Raw genomic sequence first — 26,138 nt, 5'->3', positions numbered from 1 at the left:
ACCATCATTGCGCTCTTCCCAGGTGAGGCAGATCAGTCGCCGGCTTCTGGACGGCTGCTCACTGCGGCTGCTGGCTGCTCACGTTGGCTGCTGGCTACACAGGGTAGCCCATGGCAACCCACTGCAGCAGTGGCTGCAGCCTACACCATTGCCGGCGACTCAGGGCAGCGCAGCTCCAGGTTGAGTTGTTGTTCAGCATCTTAGCTGTAGAGGGCAGTGTCACTGGCCCTCATATGTGGGATCCGAGCCAGGGTCTTCTGGCATCCCAGGCCAGCTCTTAATCCCTGCGCCACTCAGCCGGCCCTTGAAACATTTTTTAAAAGAAAGCTGTATAGCAATAAATATTAACATCTTACACATGAATACTCTGGCACAGCAATTCCACTTACAAGAGTTTGAAGAAAAAATGATACACAAAGATGCTCAATTCATCATTGTTTGTGAACAGTGAACATTTTATCAATACTACAAAATTGTACAAATGCCCAACATTAAGAGATAAAGCATATTATGAGACATTCATACACTAGAATTTTACGCTAGCACTAAAAATGACAATAAGATCTGTATTTGTCAACACAGATAGATGTCAATGACATAGCATTGAGTGAAAAAAGCAAGTTACAAAGAGTATTCTGAGCATAATCCTGTTAATGTAAAATTTGTGGCTTTGGGGCATATTTGCATGCATAAAGAGATATCTAGAAGGATATTCTCCAAAATGCTAACAGTGGTTATTTCTTAGTGGTTGAGTTTTGAGTAGCTTACTTTTCTGTAATTTTTCTTTTTTTATGGTGAATGTATACTGTTTTCTCAATCAGAATAAAAAATTAGACTATTTTAGTCTATTTAATAAATGGTGCTGGGAAAATTGTACTGACACGTGCAAAAAAATGAAATTGGACCACCTCCTTATGCCATATACAAGAACAAATTCAAAATGGGTTAAAGACTTAAATGTAAGACCTGAAACCATAAGACTCCTAGAAGAAAATATAGGGAGTACGTTTGCAGACATTACCCTGAGCAATATTTTTACTGATACGTCCCCACGGGCAAAGGAAATAAAAGAAAAAATGAACATATGGGATTACATCAAACTTAAAAGTTTTTTCACAGCAAAGGAAACCATCAATAAAACAAAAAGGAAGCCTACTGAATGGGAGAAGATATTTGTCAATGATATATCTGTTAAGGGGTTAATATCCAAAATTTATAAAACATTCAACTCAACACCAAAAAACCAAACAACCCAATTGAAAAATGGGCAGAGGATATGAAGAGACATTTCTCTAAAGAGGACATACAGATGGCCAGCAGGCATATGAAAAAATGTTCAGCTTCACTAATCATTAGAGAAATGCAAATAAAAAACACAATGAGATACCACCTTACCCCCCGTCAGAATGGCTATCATCAATAAATCAACAATCAAGTGCTAGCGAAGCTGTGGAGAAAAGGGAACCCTCGTGCACTGTTGGTGGGATTGCAGATTGAGGCAGCCACTATGGAAATCAGTATGAAGATATCTCAAAAAACAGGAAATGGAACTACCTTATGACCCAGCAATTCCACTCTTAGGTATTTATCCAGAAAAACCCAAGACACTAATTCGAAAAAATATATGCACTCCTATGTTCATTGCAGCGCTATTTACAATAGCCAAGACTTGGAAACAATCGAAATGCCCATTGGTAGATGACTGGATTAAGAAACTGTGGTACATTTACACAATGGAGTATTACTCCGCTATAAAGAAGAAGGAAATCATATCATTTGGGACGATATGGATGGACCTAGAGAACATTATGCTAAGTGAAATAAGCCAGTCAGAGAAAGACAAATACCATATGATCTCACTTATATGTGGAATCTAAAGAACTGAATAAACAAATAATGTAAAAAGAAATAGTCTCAGAGACACAGAGGAAAAACTGATGGTTGCTAGATGGGACGGGGGTGGGGATGAGGGAGAAGGGGAAGGGACGAGACAACATAAATTGGTAACTACAATATTGCCTCAGGGATAGAAAATACAGTCTGGGGAATATAATCAATAATGTTGGAAATATTTTTTAGAGGGTCAGATGGATTCATGTCTTGTTAGGGAGACCACTTCATAGACGGCGTAGAGGCCTGACCACTGCATGGTACATCTGAAGCTGCTGTTTTATATGTCAACTATAACTTAATACATATATAGTCACGGGATGTGGAGTAGAGTGTGGGAATGGAGTTAATGGAATTGTAATAGATATGTATGATATCAGGGATGGGGGGCAGTGGATGGAGGGGTTGTCACTTTGTGAGGGGTGAAAAGGATAACTATTGCATTGTTTTGTACACCTGAAACTAATAAATAATAATAATAATAACAATAATGATATCAAAGCCAACTTAAAAAAAATTAGACTTTTAATTTGGGAAGGAAAAACATGTCAAGGCAATCTACCACCTCTAACTGCTTGTCCCACTGAAGATGGGTCAGTGTGGTTAAGTTTGGGAGGCATATTTGAAAGGAGGCCAGCTCCACACCTGTCTTGACGTTATAAAGACTTTCTGTCCAAATGGGATTACAAGTAGCAGGTCACAAGGTGATGGCAGCCCACGCAGCAGATGTCTTCATGAAGCTGTCCTCAACAGCACCCAGACTTCTTTCTCTTCAAAAGAATGAGGGAGCCTCCCCAAAGAGCCTGTGCCTATGCAGCTTGGGGTTTTTCTGAGTCTCCTCTGCAGGACTCATCCTGGCTCTGTGCTTCCTAGGAGGCATAGATGGGTACCACAGCACAAAGTCCCCTTCAGATTGTGAGATATCTCTAGAGGATCCTGTCATGGGTCCACATGGCCGCTTGTGGAGGGAGTGACAACAATTATGGTCACACTCCCTTGTGTATAGAATCACAGAATTCAAAGGAAACTCAGAGATGCTTCATGCCAACCTGCTGTGTTACCGATGAGGACACTGATGTCTTTCTTAAGGACACACAAGAACCCAAACCTCTCGCCTCCCCCACCATTTGGTTTTCCCCACATCGCCAAACAGGACTTTGCTATGCAGCTCAGGTTGCTCTCACATTTCCTTTTGCAAAGAGTACGGCAAGAAGCAGGCCATTAACCAGAACCTGTGAATTGTGGAGATGCCCTCAGCAACAGACCCCAAGCAAGCAAGAGAACAGAGAAAGAGAGCCCAAGGTTGAGAGGGGCTGAAATTTAAATGTTTCTTTGTAAGGTCTTAAAGTTGTAATCCAAAATTAAAAGGACAAGGGCATATTGGGGAAAATATTGGCATCAAATGAAATAAATGCAGATTTAATATTTATACTATAGAAAAAATATTCTTTTTTAAAAAAAAAACAAACATCAAGACTCCAATAGATAAGTCGGCAGAGGCTATGAACATAAAGCTTTTGTAACATTCTTCCTACCAAAATGAAAATAGCCCCATTTTTTATTCTGATTGTGAAAACAATACATACCAAGGGTTTCTGAACTATTGACATTTTGAGTCAGATAATTCTCTGGTGTGTGTGTGTGTGTGTGTGTGTGTGTGTATGTGTGTGTGTGTGTGTGTAGGGTTGGGGGACGGTCCTGTGTATTGGAAATTGTGAAATCTACCCATTAATGCCAGTAGCACCACCTCAGCCGACCAGCTGTGACAATCAAAAATATTTCCAAACATTGCCCAATGTTCCCTGGGGGGCAAAATTGCCCCTGGTTGAGAATGTTGTCCTAGGGAACAAACACATAGAATGTTCTTCCTCCTTAGTAAACTGATAACTTGTAACATTAAAATGAAATTAAGAAACCTTCAAAAAGCCAGATGGCAGAATAAATTATTTAAAATTATAACACCTAACTGCCAATGAGGTTGTAGTGAAATTGGTATATGGATTCACTGCTGGTGACGTTGTACATCTTATGAGTATATAACCCTTTGACAGTAATACTTACCGTACATTGGAGGGCTGATTGTGCCCTGTGCCCCAGTAATCTCACTCCTAGGAATTTATCCTAGCAAATTACTGAACAAAAACCAACAACTAGTATGATTCACTTGAAGCATTATTTATAGTAACAACATTTTGATAGCAACCAAAATGTCTAACATTAGAAAACCATTTTAAGTTAATTGTGGATCATTCATTTGATGATGTAGCCATAAAAATTGTAATTATAGTGATTATGTAAGTATGACAAAATTATGACAGAAAGGAAAATAGATATTGTAGATGTACTATGATTGAGATTTTATAAAAATAGGTATTTTCACATTTGTGAAAAAGGACAAGATGGTAATATATACAAATGAAAACCGTTATGTGAGAAGACTGCGATCACGGTCGTGTATAACTTTTAAGAAAATCTTTAACATAGTTATTCTGTATATGTTTTATTTAAATACATAAGAAAGAGGTCAAATAGAGAGCTGAGTGAACTCTGGAGCAAACTGAGGATGAGAACACTGGATGTCATTGAGCTAGAGTTTAGGGGTCAGGTTTTGGTAGGGGATCTTATCATTTATCCTTCAAATGGGAACACTTTTGAGAGTGAAAAGGGGCACTTGTAAAAATTATGCCAAGACAATAGATATGAACTGGGACTGTCCCAGTAAACATCTGGTCACCCTAATTTAGAGGAACAAAGGAGGGCGACTAAGTAAAATTCAAGAGCAGTGATGAAGTTCAGACCCAAGCAGAGGGGACCAGAGTCCCAGGGCCTGCAATTTCCTGAACCTGAGGACCCTGTAACTAAAATATTTTCTGGGTACTCAGCTGGCACAAGAAAATGCCCTAATGCTAAGGGGATGGGGTGGTCCAGAAAATTATGAAAGCAAAGGCCATACTCCTAGTACTAGAGCTAATGTCAGCAGAAATTATCCATTCTGCTGTACAAGTATTTAATAGCTTCCAATGTGCCAAGTACAGTTTGTTCTAGGCGCTGAGAATACAGCATGGACAAGACAGACTGAAACCCTGATTTCATGGACCTTACATCCAGTTGGAAGTCAGGCTGGAAAATAAACAGACGAATAAATGAACACGCTAATCACACAAAGTGAAGAGTGCTTTGAAGAAAATCAAAGAGTGCAAGGTTGAAAGTGACTAAGGGGTGGAAATAGGGACAATGAACAGGGAAGGCCTTTCTGAGTCCCTGACATTGAGATCAAATATGAGTCAAAGAAGAAGAGATTGGGAAGATCTAGGGAAAGGGTGCTTCCAGCAGAGCCTTGAGGCCAAACTGAGTGTAGCCAGTCACGGGTCAGAAAGATGCCTTGTGGGGCTGGGAACAGTGAAGGAGTGAGGAGTTGCACAGGAATAAGGCGATTGTGCCCTATGAAACAGGAACCAGGTAAAGGAAAACAAAACTCATTCAAATCCTGGTTGGGGGATATATCTGAACCTAGATTCTGATCTACAAAATGGGAAGCAACAGCCCTCACTGGGCTGTTTGAGAGTTAAATGAGAGAGCAAATGCAAAAACAAAACAATATTGTACATTTTGTTTGTTTTGCATTGGGGAGAAGGTTGTACTTATTCATTTGTTTAATGCAGAGAGTCTGGCATTTTCCTATAAATCAATCAGATGAGGATATCGGATGTATCTTCATATATAAAAAACCATGGCCTGCTTTCCAGTTGTTTCTAAATTTTTTTTTTAAAGATATTATTGGGGAACTGGGGGAGGGGACCAGCCAAGTTGTTGTTCTTCAGTCTTCATTGTGGAGGGTGCCAGTCGCCATCTGGCTTCCCATTGGCAGCTTGTGGCCTCTAAGCTCAAGGTGCTGTGTTCAATCTTAGTTGCGGGTGGGTGTAGCCACCATCCCATGTGGGAGTCGAACCCAGCAGTTGTTAAGAGCGCACGCTGTATCCACTGAACTATCCGGGCAGCAGCTCAGCTCAAGGTGCTGTGTTCAGTCTTAGTTGTGGGTGGGCATAGCCCACCATCGAACAGGCAATCTTATTGTTACACCAGCTGAGCCATCCTGCCACCTGTTGGCAGCTCAGCGACAGCTCATTCCATGTGGGAATCGAACCTGTGACCCTGTTGCTCAGACCTCGTGCTCTTAAGCCAACTTTTAACCAACTGAGTCACTCAGCCGGCCCATCTAAATTTTTAAGAACACTATTTCCTTGGTTTTTTACTGCAGCTGGTCAGGTCTCCTTCATTTGGTATGGTGGGGAAGGTCAAGTTTGAGCTAGGGCAATTGTATACAGCGTACTAAAGATAGTATAATTCTGCCACTCCGGGGAACAAGTGTTGCTAAGCAGGGGCTTGACCTGAACTTTTTTAGAAAGATGAATCTCTTACACTCGTAAATATCCTAGGGTTACAAAATAGAAGCTATTGAAGTACTTAAAGGGTTGGTTAAACACTCCTGGGAAATTTTGTGGACATCATAAATTTACTTAGTAGACTCTTCATTTGCAGGCCTCAGGTTTTGGCAAATGATTACAGATTCCAAGTTGGCAGTCAAGCAACATGATTTTATTGAACACTCACTGTGTGCCAGGTACTGTCCTAGTCACTGAGGACAAAACAATGAAGGCAATGACAGTCCCTACCTTCACGGAGCCCAACAATCCGTAACTAGTTTGATAAAGTTATAATTAGTGAAATTCAAATAGGTGCCCTACCTCTTGTATTTCCATCTTAAAAATGAACTCTTCTGGGCTAATTGCAATGGTTTTCACCAAGTATAATGTAATAGCAATATTAATGCACTTTACTTAAATAGGCAGTAACTTTTAGAAAAATTTTTTGACTTAGACAAATGTTCTTCCACCTCTTTAAAGTTCTTTGTGTTCTATTTATGTTATTGATACTATATATTATAAAATACATTTAATAAAATAAAAAACATTAAATATATCCATATATACTAAAATAAATGTAATAAAATTAAACCTTGTATATATTTATATTTTTATATTATTTTTAAGACGAATCAGCTATGGACGTGATTCTCAAGCTAGTTGCTCCCTTAGCTCACCTGGAAAGTATTTTTTAAAATCTTGGTGCCTGAAGACCTACTCCAGAACAATTAAATTGGAATCTTTCAGGGGTGAAGTCCATGAATTAAGACTTTTTTAAAGCTCTTCAGGTAGCTGCAGTGTGCAGCCAGGGCTGAGAGTTGGGGAGCAGTGACATTTGAAGTCTGTCAGGAACATGTGGCAGGCTGTGTGGAGTGTGTGTGAGGGGGGCAATTATGTGGGTATGTACCCACTCTGTCCCAGAGGCCAGGCAGCTTAAAACAAACAAACAAACAAACAAACAAACAAACAAACAAACAAACTCACTCACTCAAACCTTTTGTGCTAATGGCAATTATTCATTGTTTGTTTTTCAGAATTAGGCTTGAAGTGATAACTTTCCTAACTTGAGGTATCAGTCAGGATGGCATTCAGCTCCAAGTAATAGAAAACTATCAGACAGTGGCATTGATATGCCACAGCTTATGTTTCTCACATAACAAGAAGTTCAGACGTGGACAGGCCCCAGTTAGTGCGAGGATATCATCAAAGAACCAAGCTCCTTCTCTGTGTCTCCCTGCGCAGCCATCCTCAGTATGTGACTTTCATCCTGAAGGCTGCAAGATGGCTGCTGAACCTGCAGGCATCAGTCTGTGCTGAGGGAGGGTGACCTTTGTCCTGGTGAGGCTTTGCCTTTTTAGTTGGGAAGGGAAGCTCCACCCTTCAGGTTCTTCTGCTTATATCTCATTGGTCAAAATTTGTCACATGGTTGGTTACCCCTAGCAGGAAGGGAATTTGGGTAGTTAAGGAATTCTTTTCCCAGCTTCTCCAGAGGAAAGTAAGGGGACGGAGTTTGGGATAGATGCTGAGTGAACCAACCGGTAGTGTTTCTCACATATTAGGTCAATGTCATAGTCTTGAAAGCCAAGGGATAAGTGACTGGACTTGAGACAGGGCCCTGAGGACATGGCTGGTATGGCTAAGCATCAGTTGATGATGAGAGCATTGGTGGTCCTAGAGCTTTAGCTTCAAGGCATGAAAGTGAAGATTTCTCCAGAATCAGACGTGTACATTATTCAGTGCAAAGACCTGTGGTTTAGTGACTCCTTTACTCTCCTCATGAGGTGAGAGACAGGAATTAGGGCTAATTTCCCCAGGACTAGTGGGAGAGGTAGGCATAGATCCCACTACAGCTTGGGCAATGTCCTATCTCTCAGTTCACAGACTTCTGGAATGGTGGGCTCTACCCTATATATGCATTTGGTGGACAGGGGTTAGTAACTGCTGGAGATTGAACGTATAACTGAGCATGAGGGATAGAAGCTTCACACACCAATTTTGTATTCGAGTGTGGGTGAGAGCTAAAAGGTCACCACCCTACCAATAAATGACTTCATGTGCTGTTAAAAAAAACTCACAGGAGCTATTTTCACCTTTCTGGAAACTGTGATTAGAAAATTCAAGGAGAAGGTCAAGGCACTAAACCAGAGCTAGCAGGAAGGAGGACCAAGCCTGCTCAGAATGCCCGGAGAGTCCCTGCCAGAGCCTTGGGTGAAAGCCTGTCCTTGGCCTTGGTCCCAGCTGGCTTCCCTGTGGGTAAGGGACCTGCCTGGGGATTCCCCATCATTCAAGAGCTCTTTGAGTGACCCCCTCCTTGGCCCCTCCAGTAGGGAATTCCCCAGAATGTTCCCACACCCCCATGAAGCCTCCTCCTTAGCCACCCCCAAGCTGTTTGTACATCATGATAGGAATGGTATCAAGTAACCCCACAGGTGAGGGTGAATGGTGAACATTAGCATCTGGATTTGCATGAGGTAGGAAAAGGGGGAATATGAAACTGGAAAGCCAACTGGGCTAAGACCTCGCCAGAGATAATTATCAAATATCGTAAGACTTAAACAGACTTGAAAGGCAAGAAAGGATGGTGGGCACAGCCCCTAAAGCCAGACTGCCTGAATTCAGTACTGGTGCTGCAACTTACAAGCTGTGTGACCTTGAACAATCTACTTAACTTTTCTGTACCTTTGGTTTTCCTCTTTTGCAAAATTTGCATAATAATACTATCTATGATATAGGGTTGTTGCAAAGATTAAATATAATGATAACTGTAATGTATTTAAAAGAGTTATTTGCACATGGTAGCATTCAATAAATGTTAGTTATTATTAAGTCAAGCTTGATTCTTCTTTTTTTTTTTTTTTTAAAGATTTTATTGGGGAATTGGGGGAGGGGAACAGTGTTGGGGAATTGGGGAAGGGGACCAGCCAAGTTGTTGTTCTTCAATCTTCGTTGTGGAGGGCGCCAGCCGCCACCTGGCTTCCCATCGGCAGCTCGTGGCCTCTAAGCTGTGTTCAATCTTAGCTGCAGGTGGGCGTAGCCACCATCCCATGCAGGAGTCAAACCAGCAGCCTTGTTGTTAAGAGCGCATGTGCTATCCACTGAGCCATCTGGGCGGCAGCTCAGCTCAAGGTGCCGACTTCAGTCTTAGTTGTGGGTGGGCATAGCCCACCGTTGAACAGGCAATCTTGTTGTTACACCAGCTGAGCCATCCTGCCACTTGTTGGCAGCTCAGTGACAGCTCAGCTCGGGCGCAGTGTCACTGGCCCATGTGGGAATCAAACTGGAGGCCCTGTTGCTCAGAGCTCGTGCTCTTAAGCCAACTCTTAACCAACTGAGCCACTCGGCCAGCCCTCCATTATTCTTTTAAAAATTTGGTTTCTATTAATCTTTCTCATATTCATTGAGTCTACATACTGATGGCCCCAGGGCACACACAAGCAGGCTCTCTCTCTCTCTCTCTCTCTCTCTCTGTCTCTGTCTCTCTCTCTGTCTCTCTCTCCTTCCCAACAGGTGGGGGTTAGAGGCTCTAGTTTGCTAATACACTCAGGTAGTCAATTTGGAATCTGAAATATTCAAGAATTGAAGAGAGCTTGGAAATCTAATTCTGTGGCTTTCAACATTCAGTGCACATTAGAATCCCCTGGGGAGTCTCTAACAACCCATGCGCAGACTGCACCCCAGACTAAGTCCACATCAAGCATCAGTATTGTTAAAGCTCCCCAGAAGGTCCCACTGATCCCAATGTGTAGCCAAGGTTGAGAGTCACTGTTTTGGTCCAGTCTTCCTGTTTTAAAGTGAGGCAATGGCTCAGAAAGGGTCACCCAATCAGGACCAGGACCCAGGACCCCTGTGCCCTGTTACCACTGATGGAGCCCACTGTTATCACCTTGCTCTGCATCTGGAAGAAGGTCTAGCCTGGAGTTAGCGCTCTAGCAGAGTAGCTGGATAGGAGATTCCCTCAGAACTCAGGGCAGGAGACAGATGACCAGCTCTGTGATTGGAAGAGTGTGACTGACTCAGGGACCTTGTACTGTGTTTTACTTAAGGATCTCCCAAACCGAGATCCAGTTTTCTCTTGGGTGACTAAGGCCAGCCAAGGACTTCTTAGTGATCTTTAGTCACTTGAGTCGCCAGTCTCTCAGGAGAAGCAGTTGAGTATGCTAGAAAGAGCCCAGGGCTGAGCAGGGGAAAGCCCCAAGCCAAGCCAGGCTGTGCCCCTGTGTTGTTATGGGGCTTTGGATCAAACACTCACTCAGTTTCTGGGCCTATGAGAAACTAAGTTCCTTGAGGTAAATCCTATAGCCCTTTCTCTAGCAGCTGCTGCAACCAGCCTGTAGGCATTTGGGGTGGAGGTTGGGGGTAGGTGGAGTAGGGGAGGAGTAGGTTTGTCCCAGAGTCTCAGTTGGCCTCATCTATAAAGTGGGGAGAATGATAGCAGCTGGCCTTTCATATCCACCTCAGAGGGTTATTGTAAGGAGCTGAAGGATGTAAATGAATCCTGAAAAGTAGAGAGCGGGTTACATGGAAGCCCAAATGCAGGCCCACCCTCCTCCACTATAGCAGAAGGCATGAGTGTTAGAAGCCAAAATTTTCTTGCCAAATATTCTTTTTCTCTTCTCTCTCACTGAGTTCTAGGTTTCCAGCACCCATTAGGAAGTTAGGGGATGTGATCATTGTACCTCTGGGTAAACAGCTGCTCCCATGGCCGCCTTTGCCAGATGCTCCTGTGTGAGCCCTTTCCAGGGCATGACTGCCCCAGGGAGGGTCAGAGTGGACCTAGCAATGGGAGGTGGGGATGTGGAGAGATGAGGCCCCATCGGCCGTTTCCTCCCAAAAGGGAAGTCAAACTCTTCCTTTTGTAAGCATCTGGCTGACTGCATGGTCCCTGGGCTGGCAATGCTGGTTTCTCTGGGGCCCTAGCAGGAAGCAGTCTTGCTTCCCATAGCATAGAGTTTCTTGTCATAGGGGCGGTTTTCTGGTTAGAGGCAGCCGTGGTTATGAACCCCCGCCAAGAGCTCTGGGGTCTGCAAGCCAAGGGGCAGGGAGAGGGAGGTGAGAAAGCTAGAGAGCTCAGCCAAGCTTGATTAGGGAGAAAGAACCTGCTGCTACTTCCCGAAAGCTAGGCCTGCCTCTAGGTCAGAGCGGTTGGTCCCTGCACCCGCCTACCCTGCCCCTCCCTTCTGCCTCGGGGTTTGCCCAGGCTCTGCGGAGCTCAGAATTTACAGTAAATGTTGTCACCAGTGGAAACTCTCAGAGGGGGCGAGGAAAAGGGCTAGAGGAAGGGGCCAGGACTCCCAGCCCCCAGTTCCCGTCTTACCAACAACCCCCAGTCTCATGTGTTGCTTTATCTTACCTTTCGGTAAAGAGGGGATGCCCTCTCTCTGGGATGTGCCCGTAAACAACCAAATGGTAAGACAAAGGAGCCAGCCAGCCAGCCATGCCTTACAGAAAAAGCAGCCAGTGCCCCTGATCCACCATTATGGCTCTTGATATCCAACACCCTCTCCCCCTCAATACCCCATCCTATTTTAGAGATGAGGGTTTCCTGTGTACTGACCTAGGCACATTTTCTAGCTCAAAGCCACATACAGGAAATGCCAGGCTGAGGCTGAGCGTGTTCAAATCTGTCTTTGATAAACGGATGGAAGTTGGCTTGATGGCTAAGGGCACATTCATAAGCTCCTCCACCACTTAACCAGATGCATGGGTTAAGGCAACTGGCAATGTAACTACCTCTCTCATTAGCCTGCAGCTCATGCTCCTAGTGGATTATGTAAGGCAAATTTTAAATGCCAAGTTATCTTACATCTCCTCACTGCCCATCATAATTTTGAGTCAACTTTTAGTTCAGTAGTAGTTGATATTATCAGCCAATCAATAAACATTTTGAGTTCATACACACTATGTGTCAGGCACTTAATAAGTGTGTGGATAGTTAAAACAATTTTAATATATTTAACTAGTGTTTTCAAACTTGCCTGATCATTAGAATAACCTACGGCACTTGTTAAAAATTTGGATTCCCATAATTTACCCCAAATCCCAAACCCCTCCAGTTTACATCTCTAGATTTGAGGAAGGGCCTGAAACTATATTTTTTAAACAACTCCTTGAATGAATTCTAATGACATGGTAAGTTCGGAAAATGCTGACCGAAATCAAACAGAACTAGAACAATAAGACCTGGACTCCAAATATTAGGTTTCTTTTTAAACTGAAATGGAAGTGTTTTACATTTCCAGTGCCATTTTCCCTTCCTCTGTGGCCACCAATGATTAGCAAAAAAGGTTTGTTTGATGGAGTCAAGGAATGTGAGCCTTAAAAGCACATTGGAAATCCAATTCCCCTGGGTTTTCTGAAGGTGGGATTGTTCCCAGTAAATACTAATTCCAGAGTATAACCGTTGATTAATTAATGATAGGATCAGTAATCAGTACTTACCCTGAGTTTTCCCCATCAGCATGTATCTGATGGGTTCTCAAGCAACGGGGGCAAGGTGTTTCTGGAAAAGAGGCAGCACAGGTTCTTGGGACACACCCAGAATGCTGTGCAACAGGCTCTTGGGTGAGCAGAACAGAGTGGGATCAAACACTGTGGTGGACACTGGCCATTTACTACTTAAGACCCCAAGTGCCTAGAATCTGGGTGACACAGACAAATTAACCATGGATTCCAGTCATAAGATGCAAACGCTTGGAAAACGCATGGTATAACATAGAGTGGAAAAGAGTGAAATCAGTATGAGATGTTCTCATCAACTCTTTTCCACTTTTTCAGGCTCTGGCCTGCCACACCCTGTTTCCCAAGACATACACTTGCCGCTCTCACCCATTTACACACTCACAGAGACCCATGCACATATATGCTCAAAGGAGCACACTCACACAAAAATTCACACTTGCATTCCATTCACACATTAGTTGGGACCATCTGAAACTGCCATTCTTATAGATCAAAACAGGAAAACATCAGCAAGTTCATATAGTTCAACCTAATACCTATGCACATGCATGCACAGATAAATACATGCTTGTGCAAATGCACTCATACAGCACATACAAATATGCACATGCGTACACACTGACATGTGCACACAGATTCACCGATGCCCTGCACCATGACTGCTAGTGTCAAGTCTAATCTGGACTCCTCCTGCTAACCCCCTCCTCAATCTTGGGGCCTGCCCTGACATTAATCTCCAATGCCAATCCCTCCCCCTCACAGGAGAGTGAAGACCTGGAGAAACAGAACGCGGCTCTGCGCAAGGAGATCAAGCAGCTCACAGAGGAGATGAAGTACTTCACGTCAGTGCTCAGCAGCCACGAGCCCCTGTGCTCAGTGCTGGCCACCAGCACGCCTTCACCTCCTGAGGTGGTGTACAGCGCCCATGCCTTCCACCAGCCTCACGTCAGCTCCCCGCGCTTCCAGCCCTGAGCTTTCCCAGAGTCGGGGAAGAGAAGAATCCCATGCCCCCAGCTACTCCGACAGGCCTCAGAAGGAGCACATGGACAGTAGCCAGGCTGCACTTGTTCCTCAGAGCCCTCTGTCTACTTGTAGACATGGGCACAGAGGCCTGGAGAAGGATTAAGCACAAGACTATAGCAGCTGGAAGTGTGTGAGGCCTCCCGGCAAGGTGGCGGCCCAGCAGCATGTGCTGGACCCCCTACATGGGTGGGACGCCCAACCCAGAGTTGCATCAAGCAAACAGCCTAAGACTTGGGGCACAGAGAGAAAAGACAAAAGAAATATTATTTTTCTAAATAAATGTCTTCAAAGAAACCAATTTGGTAAGGCAGTTTCCCTCTTTTACGTTATCCCTTGAAGCCTTAAATTCTGTGGAGCTGGGGCTTTCTTCTGTTCTTGGCCTTAAGAGCCCTTAAAACTCTGGAGGTTTGTTCATCTACGTGGGAAGCTGGGATTTTCAAACAATCTTCAATGCTCCTTATGGGCATCTTCTTGAATGTCCTCCCCAAATCACCTCACCATGACCTCCCTCCTATTCCTCATTGCCTCATGCTTTCTACATTGTCAGGGGGTCACTCTCTAGACAGAGAGAAGGACCAGTGCAAGATGCCATTGGGTGGAATGGTCATTCAGGTCGAGGTTCTCCTTTCCACCCACACAACTACTCTTACTCAGCTCTGTCCAGACCCTGGATAATGCGGTGCGCCAGGCCCGGTGTGAGGAATTCTAGTAACACAAGGGCAATACCTCACATGTAAGGCAATGCTTTCCTCATGCCCTCATGGGGCAACCTGGGCCTTCGGGACACAGGCACATTTCTGCCAGTGGGTCTACATGTCCTGCTGAAGACTCCACCTCCCTTAGGGAGCTATGGTAAAGCACACACAACTTCACCTGGCTTCACGAGGCTCTGCAGCCTGCCATTTTGAGCACAGTTTGAGGGAGGCAGTGGCTCAGGTAATACCAGGTTATCTTCAGGGCTTCAAATGGACGGTTTTGGCAGAGCCTGAAACCCGCGTGCCCTGGCTGCCCTGCTCTGGTGTCCACCTGCTCCTTAGAGATTCCCAGGCTGAGTGCCCGCTGGCCTGCAGGCTGCAGCCTTACCCGCACTGCTGCCCAAGAGAATTGGCAGGGCCTGCCCACGCACACGGCCCCTGCGGAGCCAGCTGGGGACAAAAGGGACAGGGATTGCTACAGGAGCTGTTTGATTCAGCCCCTTCAGCAGCTGCCCTCAGTCTCATCTCTTGGTCCTTCAGAGGGACGGCCATTGCCAGCCACCTGCCTCCCTGCAGGCAGCGATCTTAAGGTGTGGTGACCACAGGGCAAACGAGGGGAGCAGGCCTGATTCTCTGCGCCAGCACCTCCTCAACCTGCTGGCCGACAGCTCTGGTTGGTTTCAAGCAAGGTCTCAACTCTGACCTTCTCCCTTCCAAGTTTCTCCTACCTCACTGGGATTATTCCAGTACTGGGCTAGTAGTGTGAGTACTAAACTCTGCAGAGGCCCAGAAAAGCTGCAACCTTGCGTGTTGTCACATGACCTCCTTGTGGCCCATCTATGGGAGGGTTCTAATGCAAGGGGTTCTGAAAGCGCATTGCCACTGTTGGGCCCCTCACCTCTGAAGCCAATGCCCGTAGATGCCCAGTGTGTGGGAACCGGGCTCAGAGCCTTTGTTATTTATCTGGTTTTTGTCGTTGTTTTGATTTTTGTTCCCCAAGTATCAGCATTGCTTCCAATGCAGAATCTGGCATTTTAACCATTGGTCTCCTAACAAAACTTGGTAAATGGGTCTCTTCTTCCGATGCGTGGGTCTGGGATGAGTGGCCCCCCCAAGGAGGGGCTTTCCCATCCACTTTCTCCAGGGCCTGGAGCTAATTTTTGGTAGCTAATGCCCTGGGTAGCTCTTTTCCTGTGTTAACTGGGAGCAAAGAAGCCAGTGGTCGCTTCAGATGTCGCATGCATGGAAAATAATTCCTTTTTCTTTCACAGTCTTAAGAAGCAGAACTTTCGGCCCTGCTTTCTTCATAGCCAGCTCTGCAGGGTCTGGCCTCTTATGGGAGGCTGGGGCAGGTTTCCTTCCAATCAGAGATTTTTTTTTTCTCCCCACCCCTTCTCTAGTGCTGTGATTTCCCCCCAAGAAACCCCCACAGGAGACACATGACCTGGTCTGGGCACCTTCTCAATGACATTCAGGTCAGAACTAGAAATGAAGAGCTCACGTGCCCTGTTTCCATCTCTCGGCAAGGACGTCTCTTCCCCTTTCATTCCCCACTTTCTAGTGGCCCCAGGCAGTTCCACTTCTCCTTTCTGATCAGTCTGGTAGAGGCAGCAGAAGGCTGAGCCTCGGGTAAATGCCAGCGCTGACTTCATCTCCACACAGGGCAAACGGAGGGGCAGGTATGAATAGATTTCAACTTCCAGAGCTTTGATCATAGATGTCCCACCAACCAGGTTCTGTCCCAGCCTCCTACCATTAACAGGGATATCACTCTCAGGCTGGTGGGCGATGGACCCACATTCCATGCCTCCAGGGCCCAGGCAGGCACCGTAAGTACACGAGGCTCCCTGGTCAGAGGACAATTGGCAGTGGTGGTGGTGTGGGGGCTGAGGGGGGATGGGGTGTGGGGGGCGAGTGCTTACCTGCCCCCTTGGTCCTTTCTTCCTATGCTGCCTTGTGGGAATTCAGGCTCAGTGTTGCCAGATCTCTCAATTTGTCAAAAAAAAAAAAAGTCCAAGCTAGAATTTCTACAGGAAATATTCCAACTTTTGAAACACTCTGCAGATCAAACAAAATATGTTTGTAAAGCATGCCTGCCTCTAAAATTTGCAGGGCCTGGGGCAGGAGTATAGACAGAGGCCGTATCGCATACGTCTAAATATTTATGCATTGTAAATTAAGCTTTAAAATACGTTAACTAGGTTAAACAGAATACATTCTCCTTCCCTACCTTGACAAATCCATCTTCGTAACAACCTGGGCGGTGTTATGAATTTAGAATTCTTAGGTGCTTCAGAACTTTGTATCAACACAAGGGGACACAGGGAGAAGCAGCCCCCAGCGCGCAGCCCCTCGTCTGGTCCCTCCCCTGGCTCTTCCTGTACCATAGCAGCCTCACGCTCATGTTGGTGGACATACCAGCTTGCAAGATGGGGTTCCATGCACGTCCCTCCCCCACAGACAGCCATCTCTGGACCTCCCCTCGGGTCCAGGGGTGTATACACCAGTGGTCTGGTCTACCCTGGAAAAGAAGTATCAGGGGAAGAGGGCTACAGCTCCTAGAAGGCAGCTCAGGCCCCTCAGGCAGGAGATTCTAGTGTCCTAGGTGTGTGGCCATGGTCTGAAAGCAGACAGAGGGCTCTGGGTCATCATGTCCCTTTGCTTCTAAGGACTCCTTGCCTGGTGGGAAGTGGTATAGCAGGAGGAGGGTCACTGCTGGGCCCTGTCATGTGGGGAGTCCAGAGCAGGGCCCCCTTTTGCCCAGTCTCAGGGTGGCACTGCAGAGGCCTGCCAGTCTGTAACCCTGATCTAGGTCAATGCTGTCTGCCTGGAAAGCCCAGGCTAGGAGGGGAAGGCTCTGTGTAGCAAAAAATGGCGCTTGACAGCATTACTGTTATCTATCTCTTTGACACAAGCGTTCCTGGGGAATGTTAGTTTCCTCACCTTCCGTCCTTGGTGTTTATCACTTACCAGCAGTGCTAGTCCCTGAGTTAATGTCAAAGCGAATTACAGGAAGGCCAGATTCTTAGTCTTCAGGTTGAGAAGTATGGGTGGGGAGAGAAAAGGAGGTGAAGTCAATTCAGAGGTCACGGGTTGCCCATCTGCTGGACCCAAACTTACCAGCAGTGTTTCTTCATACCTCCAGCCAATGCCCCAGTTGTGGCTGCAGCTTTACAGTGAAGGAGGGGAGCCAGCTGGGTGCCCCACTTCTCTCCAGGACAGACAGACTCTCTGTCTCTCTGCTGCGCTGGCCTCCTTCTCGCTCTCGGGTTTCAGTGCCCCAAGGAGGCTCAGGAATTTCAAGGGGAGAAAGGGCTCAGGAACTGAGACCAACACTAAAGTGATGAAGATTGAATCATCTTGTATCTCTGTCAGAGGAGATTGGCATTTTAAGAGGCACCTTGGGAGAGTCATGCCTGACCCAAAGGAATGAGTGCCGAATGGTGGCATGTTAGGCTTTGTAGCAAGTGTGGAGAGGAGATATTTAATGGGATTCATGTCATGTGGATGACCAGCTGCTGCACTGGCCTTGTGTGGGTACTAGGGGAATGGGAGATGGGATTGGGAAGGGAATAGTGACATATCCCTCCTAAAAATCTTGCTTTTCAATTGCTTGACATGTGATTTGAGTTTATCTACTGCCAGGAAAATAGAATAAAAAACTTGACCCTGGTTTAAAGAATCTATCTAGCAGGCAGAAATAGGGGAATTCACCAGGGAAATTTGCATAGATAAATTTCCTTGCTGCCTGGAAGATTTGTCTGGCTCCTGCTAGATTTCTGGTGAGAGGTTGCTGAGCTTGTCGCTGTACCTAGAAACCAAGGTTAAGATCAGTGGCAGAGACGACAACTGACCTCTCAAAGCCATTCTCCCCCTTTTCTTATGGCAGAATCCTCATTTTGCCTGGGATGGCAATACGCCCGGCTAAACAGACTACATTTCTCAGACTCCTTTGCAGCTAGGAATGGCCATGTGACAAAGGCCAATGAGATTTAAGCAGAAATTGCTGGGTAGGGCTTATAGGAAAGCTCTTTAAAAGCGGGGGGGGGGATCTCATTTGGTACATGCCTTTGTCCTTCTTTCTGTCTGGAAGGCAGACGTGATGTAGGAGATGGGGCAACCATCTTAGGAACAAGAGACAACCATGTGTACAAAGGGGGAAAAGAGATTCTGGGTCCCTGGTCATGCTGCAGAAATGTGATGATACAAGCTCTGGAAGGCTTGGGTTTCTTTCAAGAGAAAGTCAAAAAGTTGTTTTGGTTAAGCCACTATGCATTGCACTATTGAGTACCGCTTACCTGATTCTGTCTAATGCAGGAGCCAAGAGAACAACCAATCAAATACATAATTTAAACCATTCCCCCAATTCAGTGGTTCTCCACTGGCGGTTATTTTGTTCCTCAGGGGACATTGGGCAATGTCTGGAGACATTTTGAATTGTTACAACTTGGGAGGCAGGTGCTACTAGCATTTAGGGGATAGAGAAAAAGGGTGCTGCTGAGCATCCTACAGTTCACAGGACAAGCTCCATAACAAAGAACTCTCCAGCTCCAAGCATCAGTAGTGCACAGGATGAGAAAGCCACAGCTAGCCCTAGTGTTTTCAGAGCACTGGGCCTGAGCGCACTAACCTACCCTGCCATGCTTGTCCATCCTTCCGCTCTTAGAAATAAACTCTGTGTCCTGGCCGGGCTGAAAAATTCATTTCCTTGACTGTGTTTTGCACTTTCCTTTCACTAAGCCTTTGCTCTCATGCTGTTTCCTCTGCCTAGAATCCCTCTTATCATCTTTTCAGTGGTTCTGTAGGTGGGACTCAGGAATCTTCATTTTTAATAAGATTCCCTGGTAATTCTGACATGAGTAGCGTGAGGCGATTCTTATCCAGGTGGCAGGAGATGCATGAATTTATTATGCCATATTTGGGTTTTGAAATTCTACCCATTTTTCAAAATCCAACTGAATCGCCCCAGATGCAGGATGCGATGAGGTATTCTTTGCATAAAACCTATTTACTTAGTTGAATATATTTATTCTAATAAGCTTAGTGGCTTTCCATGTATTATAATGTGCAAACAATAATATAAACAGTGCCTCTTTAAGATGGAGCTTGGAGCTGCCATGCCAGAGAAACCGCCTTGCACATCTCGTGTCTCAAATCTTTGGAATATTAAAACAGGGCAAAATAACCTTTGGACAGGGCCTAACAAACATTGTCTCTCAAAACACTGCTTGCAAAGATAACAAGAAAGCAGATATTATGACTACTGGACTGATGACTACTGAACTGAAAATTAAAAACATTGCTTAGAATTAACATCACTATGTTATCTGCTCCAATAGAAATGCCTTCCTTCTATTGATATAATGGCTCCCTTCCCTTTCTCCTAAATACCTATTACCTTTGTCTCCTAATTGGAACATTATTTGGGTTTCTGCCTGAATCAATAATTCCCAAATAGCTAGTCCTATTGATTTCAAATACTTTTTTTGCTCTCATTTCGAAAGTCTTTTTAATTTTTATGTTAACGTTCCTTTACAAATAAACTTTCTTTCATTAAAAAAAAAGTGAATTGATTTAAAGAAACATGCTAAAACCACAGTCGCTTAGGAAAACAGCACTCTTGTCAATGTACACAGTATGTAAACATTGGCTTTGTTTTCTATATCATTGCTTTTTAATGTGCACAGAGGACAAGGAAGAAGAGGGTAAAAGAGAGGTAACTAAAACTTCTGTGTTGGCCCAAACTGACATGTTATATTCTTTTGTTTAAAGATACATCTATTTAGATATTTAAAGCCTAGCAAATACAGGGTATAAACACTAAAGTTTGAAAGCCCAGGAGCATCCCTGACATTTCCTCTTTTTGTTTTCTCTAGAGAACACCCAGCTTAAAAAGTGAAAGGCATCATATCTCATTTCTCTACCTTGTGACATTTTAAGGTACTGACACTAAACTTTCCAAACCATCTTGCAATGGGCAGTCATAGACCTAGGTCTCCGTTCCCGGACTGGAGCAGTGGCATTGGCTTGAGAGTCACATCAGTACTGGGTCCTGCCCCCACCCCCACCCCCATTAGCACATCTTCTCTCAGGGAAGTCAGCAGTATACACATCAAATGCTTATCAACTACCTACTGGCACATGGCATGATTGGGGTTTTAGAGTTACTCAAGGTGACTGTTAAGGTGAAGACCCAAATCCTTGATGGGACCTCGGAGACCTTACCTCCTCTTCCCCCCAGCTCATCTCACTCCCCTCCTACTTAAGAATCTTTCTCCTGCTGTTCAGTGTCAACTGACCGCTCTTTGTCCTGTACTTCCCCTCCATCTATTTAACTCCTACCTTTTCTTCAAATACAGGCATACCTTGGAGATGTTGCAGGTTCGGTTCCAGACCACTGCAATAAAGTGAGTATCGCGATAAAACCAGTCATAATTTTTGGTGGAGGGTCTTACCTTCAGTTTGTAAAACGTACAACACCTGTGATATATAATAAAGTGAAGTGCAATCAAACAAAATGTGCCTGTATCATTTTAGAGAAGTTTGGGCCAATCCCCAGACTAAATAAGATCCCCATGAGCACATGGTTTCATAGCACCACATACCCTTCCTTCATAGTCATTAACAGGCTAAAATTTCACATTTATCTTTGTGGTTATTGGGTTAACATTTGTCTCCATCCCTAGATCATAAGTTTCTATGATGGCAGAACCTTGCAAAGGTTTTGTTCACCTTTGTATTCTCAGACCCATGCACAGCAGCAAAGACCCTGACACATAGTAGAAACTCAACAAATACTTGGTGGATGGATGGGTGGATGGATGGATGGTTGGATGGATGAAGCAGAGTGCCTGACTTCTAAGAATGTACAATCCAGGACAATTCTTATTCTGACAATGGAATAGGAGTTACAAAATAAACATATGCATAGACACCAGCATATGGACAGTGAGCATCAATCAGATCTTTCAAGAGCAGGAATCAAGGGAAAGGGACTCATGCCTGTGACAATGGTAGAGACTGAGGACAGGAGCCCCAGGACGGACCAGAGGAGGCTAGGTGATGAACTGTTACGCTTGAGTTACAATATCATCTACCTTTTTATTCTTGTATCAATATGTCACAGATAGAGGCAAGGACCAGGATCAAAGTAGAAGCAGGCTAGAGTCCTGAACAGGGCTCTGTACAAGGACCTTCACCTCTCTTTACCCTCAGCAGCCTCTGTCCTACTCCTCAAAATCCTGCTTTCATGATAGTGTCCAATGGAAGCTGGCCTGCCTAGCTGCCTCTCCATGCCCCTGCCCTTACACACACACACATACACACACAAACACACACACACACACACACACACACACACACACACACACACACACACATGCACAGTCTATAAGCCAATCCTCTGACCCAGAAAGGAAGAGAACACATTCCTCAGCAGCCTCTTCAGCTGGAGCCTGAAATATGACAGCCATGTTGGTCATGGGGAGATGGATAAAGTCACGACATCCACCCATATCATGGACAAAGCCACCAGTGGTGACTAATGGTGGACAGTTGAATGGCTGTCTAAACAGGCCATTCACTAACTCATGAGCAAAGGTAGAGACTGTTTCTGTCTTGGTTACTTCTATATGCCTAGTGCCCAGCATAGCAGTCACTTAATATTTTTGGTAGAAGGAAGGAAGGAAGGAAGGACGGAAGGAAGGAAGGAAGGAAGGAAGGAAGGAAGGAAGGAAGGAAGGAAGGAAGGGAGGGAGGAAGGAAGGAAGGAACTCTTATAGTAGGCTTGTCTACTTTAAGTTAAACTTGCCTATGGCTCCCGCAGATGTTTGTGTCCTACTGTTTATCCCCTGGGAGAAGAGAAACAAGGCTGTAGGAGCCCCCAATCCCGAGGAACCAGGGCTGACTGGGTGGATCTGGTGGTCTCCAGGTAGTTTATAGTACTGTCTGGGTCTAACCCCGGGGGGGCTAGAGATGGGGTGACACTGAACTGTGACCTAGACCTGGGATGCTGATGATTAAAAGGGTCAGAATCCATTCCTCCTTCTTTTGGTAAAGCACCCTGATTTTCTTTTTAAGAATTGCCTCTTTCCCGTTTGTAGAACTATCAGTCAGGTGCCTTGCCTTACCTGGCCAAGGTACAATCATGTGACCCAGGCTGAGTCAGTCAGACTCTTTCCTTGATTCTTGAGTAGAGCAAAGAAAAAACCCAAAAGATAGTGGAGGCTCCACACCAACTATGAATCCCTGAGCAGAGAACTCCTATGGTGGAGAACTGCCCTGCTCCTGCCTTATTCGGAGCAGTTTCTCCATCCTTTCTTTGGATTCTGAGCTGTACAATATCTTTCTAACAAATTCACTTCCTCCGTAAGGTTGCCAGTATAAGCTTCTATTAAGAAACCTAGAGGGCCGGCCGAGTGGCGCGATGGTTAAGAACTGGCTTGGGACACCAGAGGGCCGCGGTTCGGATCCCACATATGAGGGCCAGTGACACTGCCCTCTACAGCTAAGATGCTGAACAACAGCTCGACCTGGAGCTGGGCAGCCGTGAGTCGCTGGCGACAGCGGAGGCTGCAGCCCCTGTGGCAGTGGGTTGCCATGGGCTGCCGTGTGCAGCCAGCGTGAGCGGCCAGCAGCCGCAGTGAGCGGCCGTCCAGAAGCCGGCGACTGATCTGCCTCGCCCCTGAAGAACAAAACGACAGCAACTTGTTTGTTCCCCTTCCCCCAATTCCCCAGCACTGTTCCCATCCCCCCAATTCCCCAATAAAAAAAAAAAAAAGAAACCTAAAACTCAGAAATGATGAATCATACCTGGGTTTTCCAGGAAGGGAGGCTGTGGGGGCTACTAGATCCTAATTCTCAGGAGCCAACAGGAGTAGACTGTTTTTTGAGAGGGTTCTGGGATGCCCTGAGCACCACTCGAAACTGGGCATTCAGCCAGCACTGCACCAGCCTCTGGTGTGCCTGATCTGGAGAAGACCCACACTGCTTCTGGCAAGAACTCCAGGCTCTGAGTTGAAAACCATCAGTGGGCATTTGCAACCCAGCCTCCAGGCTGCACTGTCCATCCTCCTTAGTTCATTCTGTGTGGAGCAGAGCTAACTTGCTGGGGAGGTGGGGGAGCAATATTCAAAATTCAGAATTGATGGAGTTGGAGCAGGCCAAGTTGTGGCTTGCACTGCAGCATGGAGGGGCCCTAGGGAGGGGCCAGAATGTAAATATGTCAATATTTTAACAACCAGTTCAACTGCACTGGGTGCTCGCCACTTGGGTATCAGCTCAGTGCCTACAGGACTGTGAGCTCTGCTGTCCTCTCCCTTTGCTGCCCTACCTCTTCCTGCCTAGTCAAGGGCTTGGCACAGAGCAGGTGAACCCACATTTGTAAATAAAAATGTCAATCCCAGGGTAGAAGAAAGAAAATGGAGAGGAAGAGAATGTAGAAAGAGAGAAGGAAGGGGGAAAGCTGGGTTTGTTCTAGAAAAATCACACTTCGGGCACTCCCCTTGCCTTCCCATTCCCCGACTCCAAACTGTTTATCTAGTGCTTACCTTAAATAAGCATCAGGGGCACTCCTGAAAGAGGGGAAAAGGTGCCCAAAAAGGGTCATGTGTGAAGGTGTAAGGGGACTATGCTATTTAATCTTGTTGGAGGCAGAGATGATACTGGTTGCCATTTATCATATATTTCCCTTATTGTCTGTTCACTCTATTATTTTTGGAGCTATTATTATCTCCACTGCACAGATTAAGAAACAGATTCAAAAGAGGTTGAATGGTTTGCCTGAAGTCCAGGGTTAAGTGCGGAGATGGGTCTCAAACTCACGTTTGTTGCCTCCAAAGCTGAAGCTATACACCAAGGTTGAGTGCACAGCTACCAGGACCGTGGGCGCAGCAGCCCTGAGTTAGTGCTGCCACCTAGTGAAAAAAGCGGTGAGCTGTGGAAACAAACCGTTCCCTTCTTTCTTCTGCCTCCTCCAGGCTCCATCACCCCTTCCCAGCTTAAGAGAGACCCAGAGAGTTTGAGTTCTACCTCTGGCAGCTAACCATGACATGGTTTGGCAGAAGAAGCTTGGACACAGAGAACCAACCTCTAGATGTCAGCTGGCACCTCATCAGACTTCCTCACTGTATCCCACAGCACAGCTCTGAAGAAATACTGGTTGAATAAATGACCAGGGATGCAAATCTCCACAGGTCCAGGGGTCAACCTGGTCTCCATAGACAACCTCTGAAGACACTTTACTGTGAAGATCCGGCAGGGTTGATTACATCTCGGTCTAGGGCCAAGACTTCTCCCTCCGTGTAGGTCCTGCACAATCACCTTCATTGAGCCTAAGTGGATGCCCCTGGTACCATGTTAAGCAGCTTGTCTTGCATTATGTAGTTTCATCTGAGACCCAAATAGATCGACGCAGCATGCCCACCAGAGCAGGGACTCAAACCCAGGTCCTTAGGCTCTAAGTGCAGTGTTCTTTCTGCTCTACCACCCTGCCTCACTGCCCCACTTCCCCACCCCCCAGTCCAACGCACCCCATGAAACCTTGTTTTTATCAGCCTAGTCATCAGATGTGATGACTCAAGAGTCGATGTGGGGCCGACTGGGAGGATGAGAAGGTCCTGTGTCAGCACAGCGGCTTTCCTGACCTTTAAGGCAGCAAGGAGTTACCTCAATCTGAAACGTGTGGCTGCCGAATGTTTCAGTCTTAACCATAACAGATCACAAGAGCCTGGGAAAGAAGCAGAAACAGCCCCTGCTCCCTGCGCTTCCCATGGCGCTTTCTGGGTCTTCTCCCAAACCCAAGGTCAGCCGAAACACGACAACCTGAAGCTAAATGTTTCTTTTAGAACTGGTTCTTGGAATCTTGTTGCAGATGGAGAGAGAATAGAGGGTCACCTTCTAGAAGGCAGGATGGTCTCACCAAACACATGCTTCACTCTGCCCTAAATGAATCCGGTAACTTCCCTGTTTAGTCCTCAAAAGTTGCCTCCAAAGTGCATCATTTGTGTCAAGAAATCCACTTTAGATTCTGTGCCACATAAACCGGTTCCTATAGTGATGAAATAAACAACAGAATAGTTAGCTTTGCCCCAACACCATGTACCTAGTGACAGCAGAAAGTGGCACACTCTAAAGTACTTTTTCTTTTTTTTCTTTTTACCTGAAATAACTGTATTATCCATCTAAACCAGTGATGTCTTACATTTGGTGATCATCAGACTGCTTTGACGGTCTGACAAAAACTATGGACCCCTTCTTCCCCTTACAAAATATATAGGTACTTATCAAATTTGGATTATATGATTTCAGGGGTTCATAGACTCCCATGAAACCCATTTGTAGACCCCTCCCCAAGGTAAAAACAACAACAACAACACAAAAAACCTTTAATCGGTCAACACAGCAAGAGCCAAGATTCAAGAAACACAGCTGCTGATAAGGAGTGCAGTCCAGTCGTGGAACATTGAATTGGGAGGCAGAAGTTGTCATCGTCTGTCACAATTTAGCAAACAAGGAGATCCTCACACCTGCACGAAATAAACCACCTTGACATGAAGTGGACTATTTGACTTAAGGCCATTTCGGTCAGGCAACTCTGATACAATGTGTCATCAATGGTGAGAAGGAAGGATTGGGGATGAGGATAAGG

The 26,138-nt window shown here is 45.5% G+C and overlaps 1 protein-coding gene across 1 annotated transcript in view; it reads left to right on the top strand.

Annotated features, from left to right (window-relative positions):
* The window catches only part of BATF (basic leucine zipper ATF-like transcription factor), a 22,628-nt gene extending 8,517 nt beyond the window's left edge, over positions 1-14,111 (top strand). The window contains exon 3 of the mRNA XM_019640280.1: positions 13,536-14,111. Coding sequence (XP_019495825.1) covers positions 13,536-13,745 — 210 coding nt within the window. The 3' untranslated portion in view covers positions 13,746-14,111. The remainder of the gene's footprint in view (positions 1-13,535) is intronic.
* Positions 14,112-26,138: the final 12,027 nt, after the last annotated feature.

Source organism: Hipposideros armiger, unplaced genomic scaffold (assembly GCF_001890085.2).
Source record: "Hipposideros armiger isolate ML-2016 unplaced genomic scaffold, ASM189008v1 scaffold_49, whole genome shotgun sequence".
NCBI lineage: Eukaryota > Metazoa > Chordata > Mammalia > Chiroptera > Hipposideridae > Hipposideros > Hipposideros armiger.
Note: the sequence above shows the minus strand (reverse complement) of the source record. Positions and strands in the feature narration are given on the sequence as shown.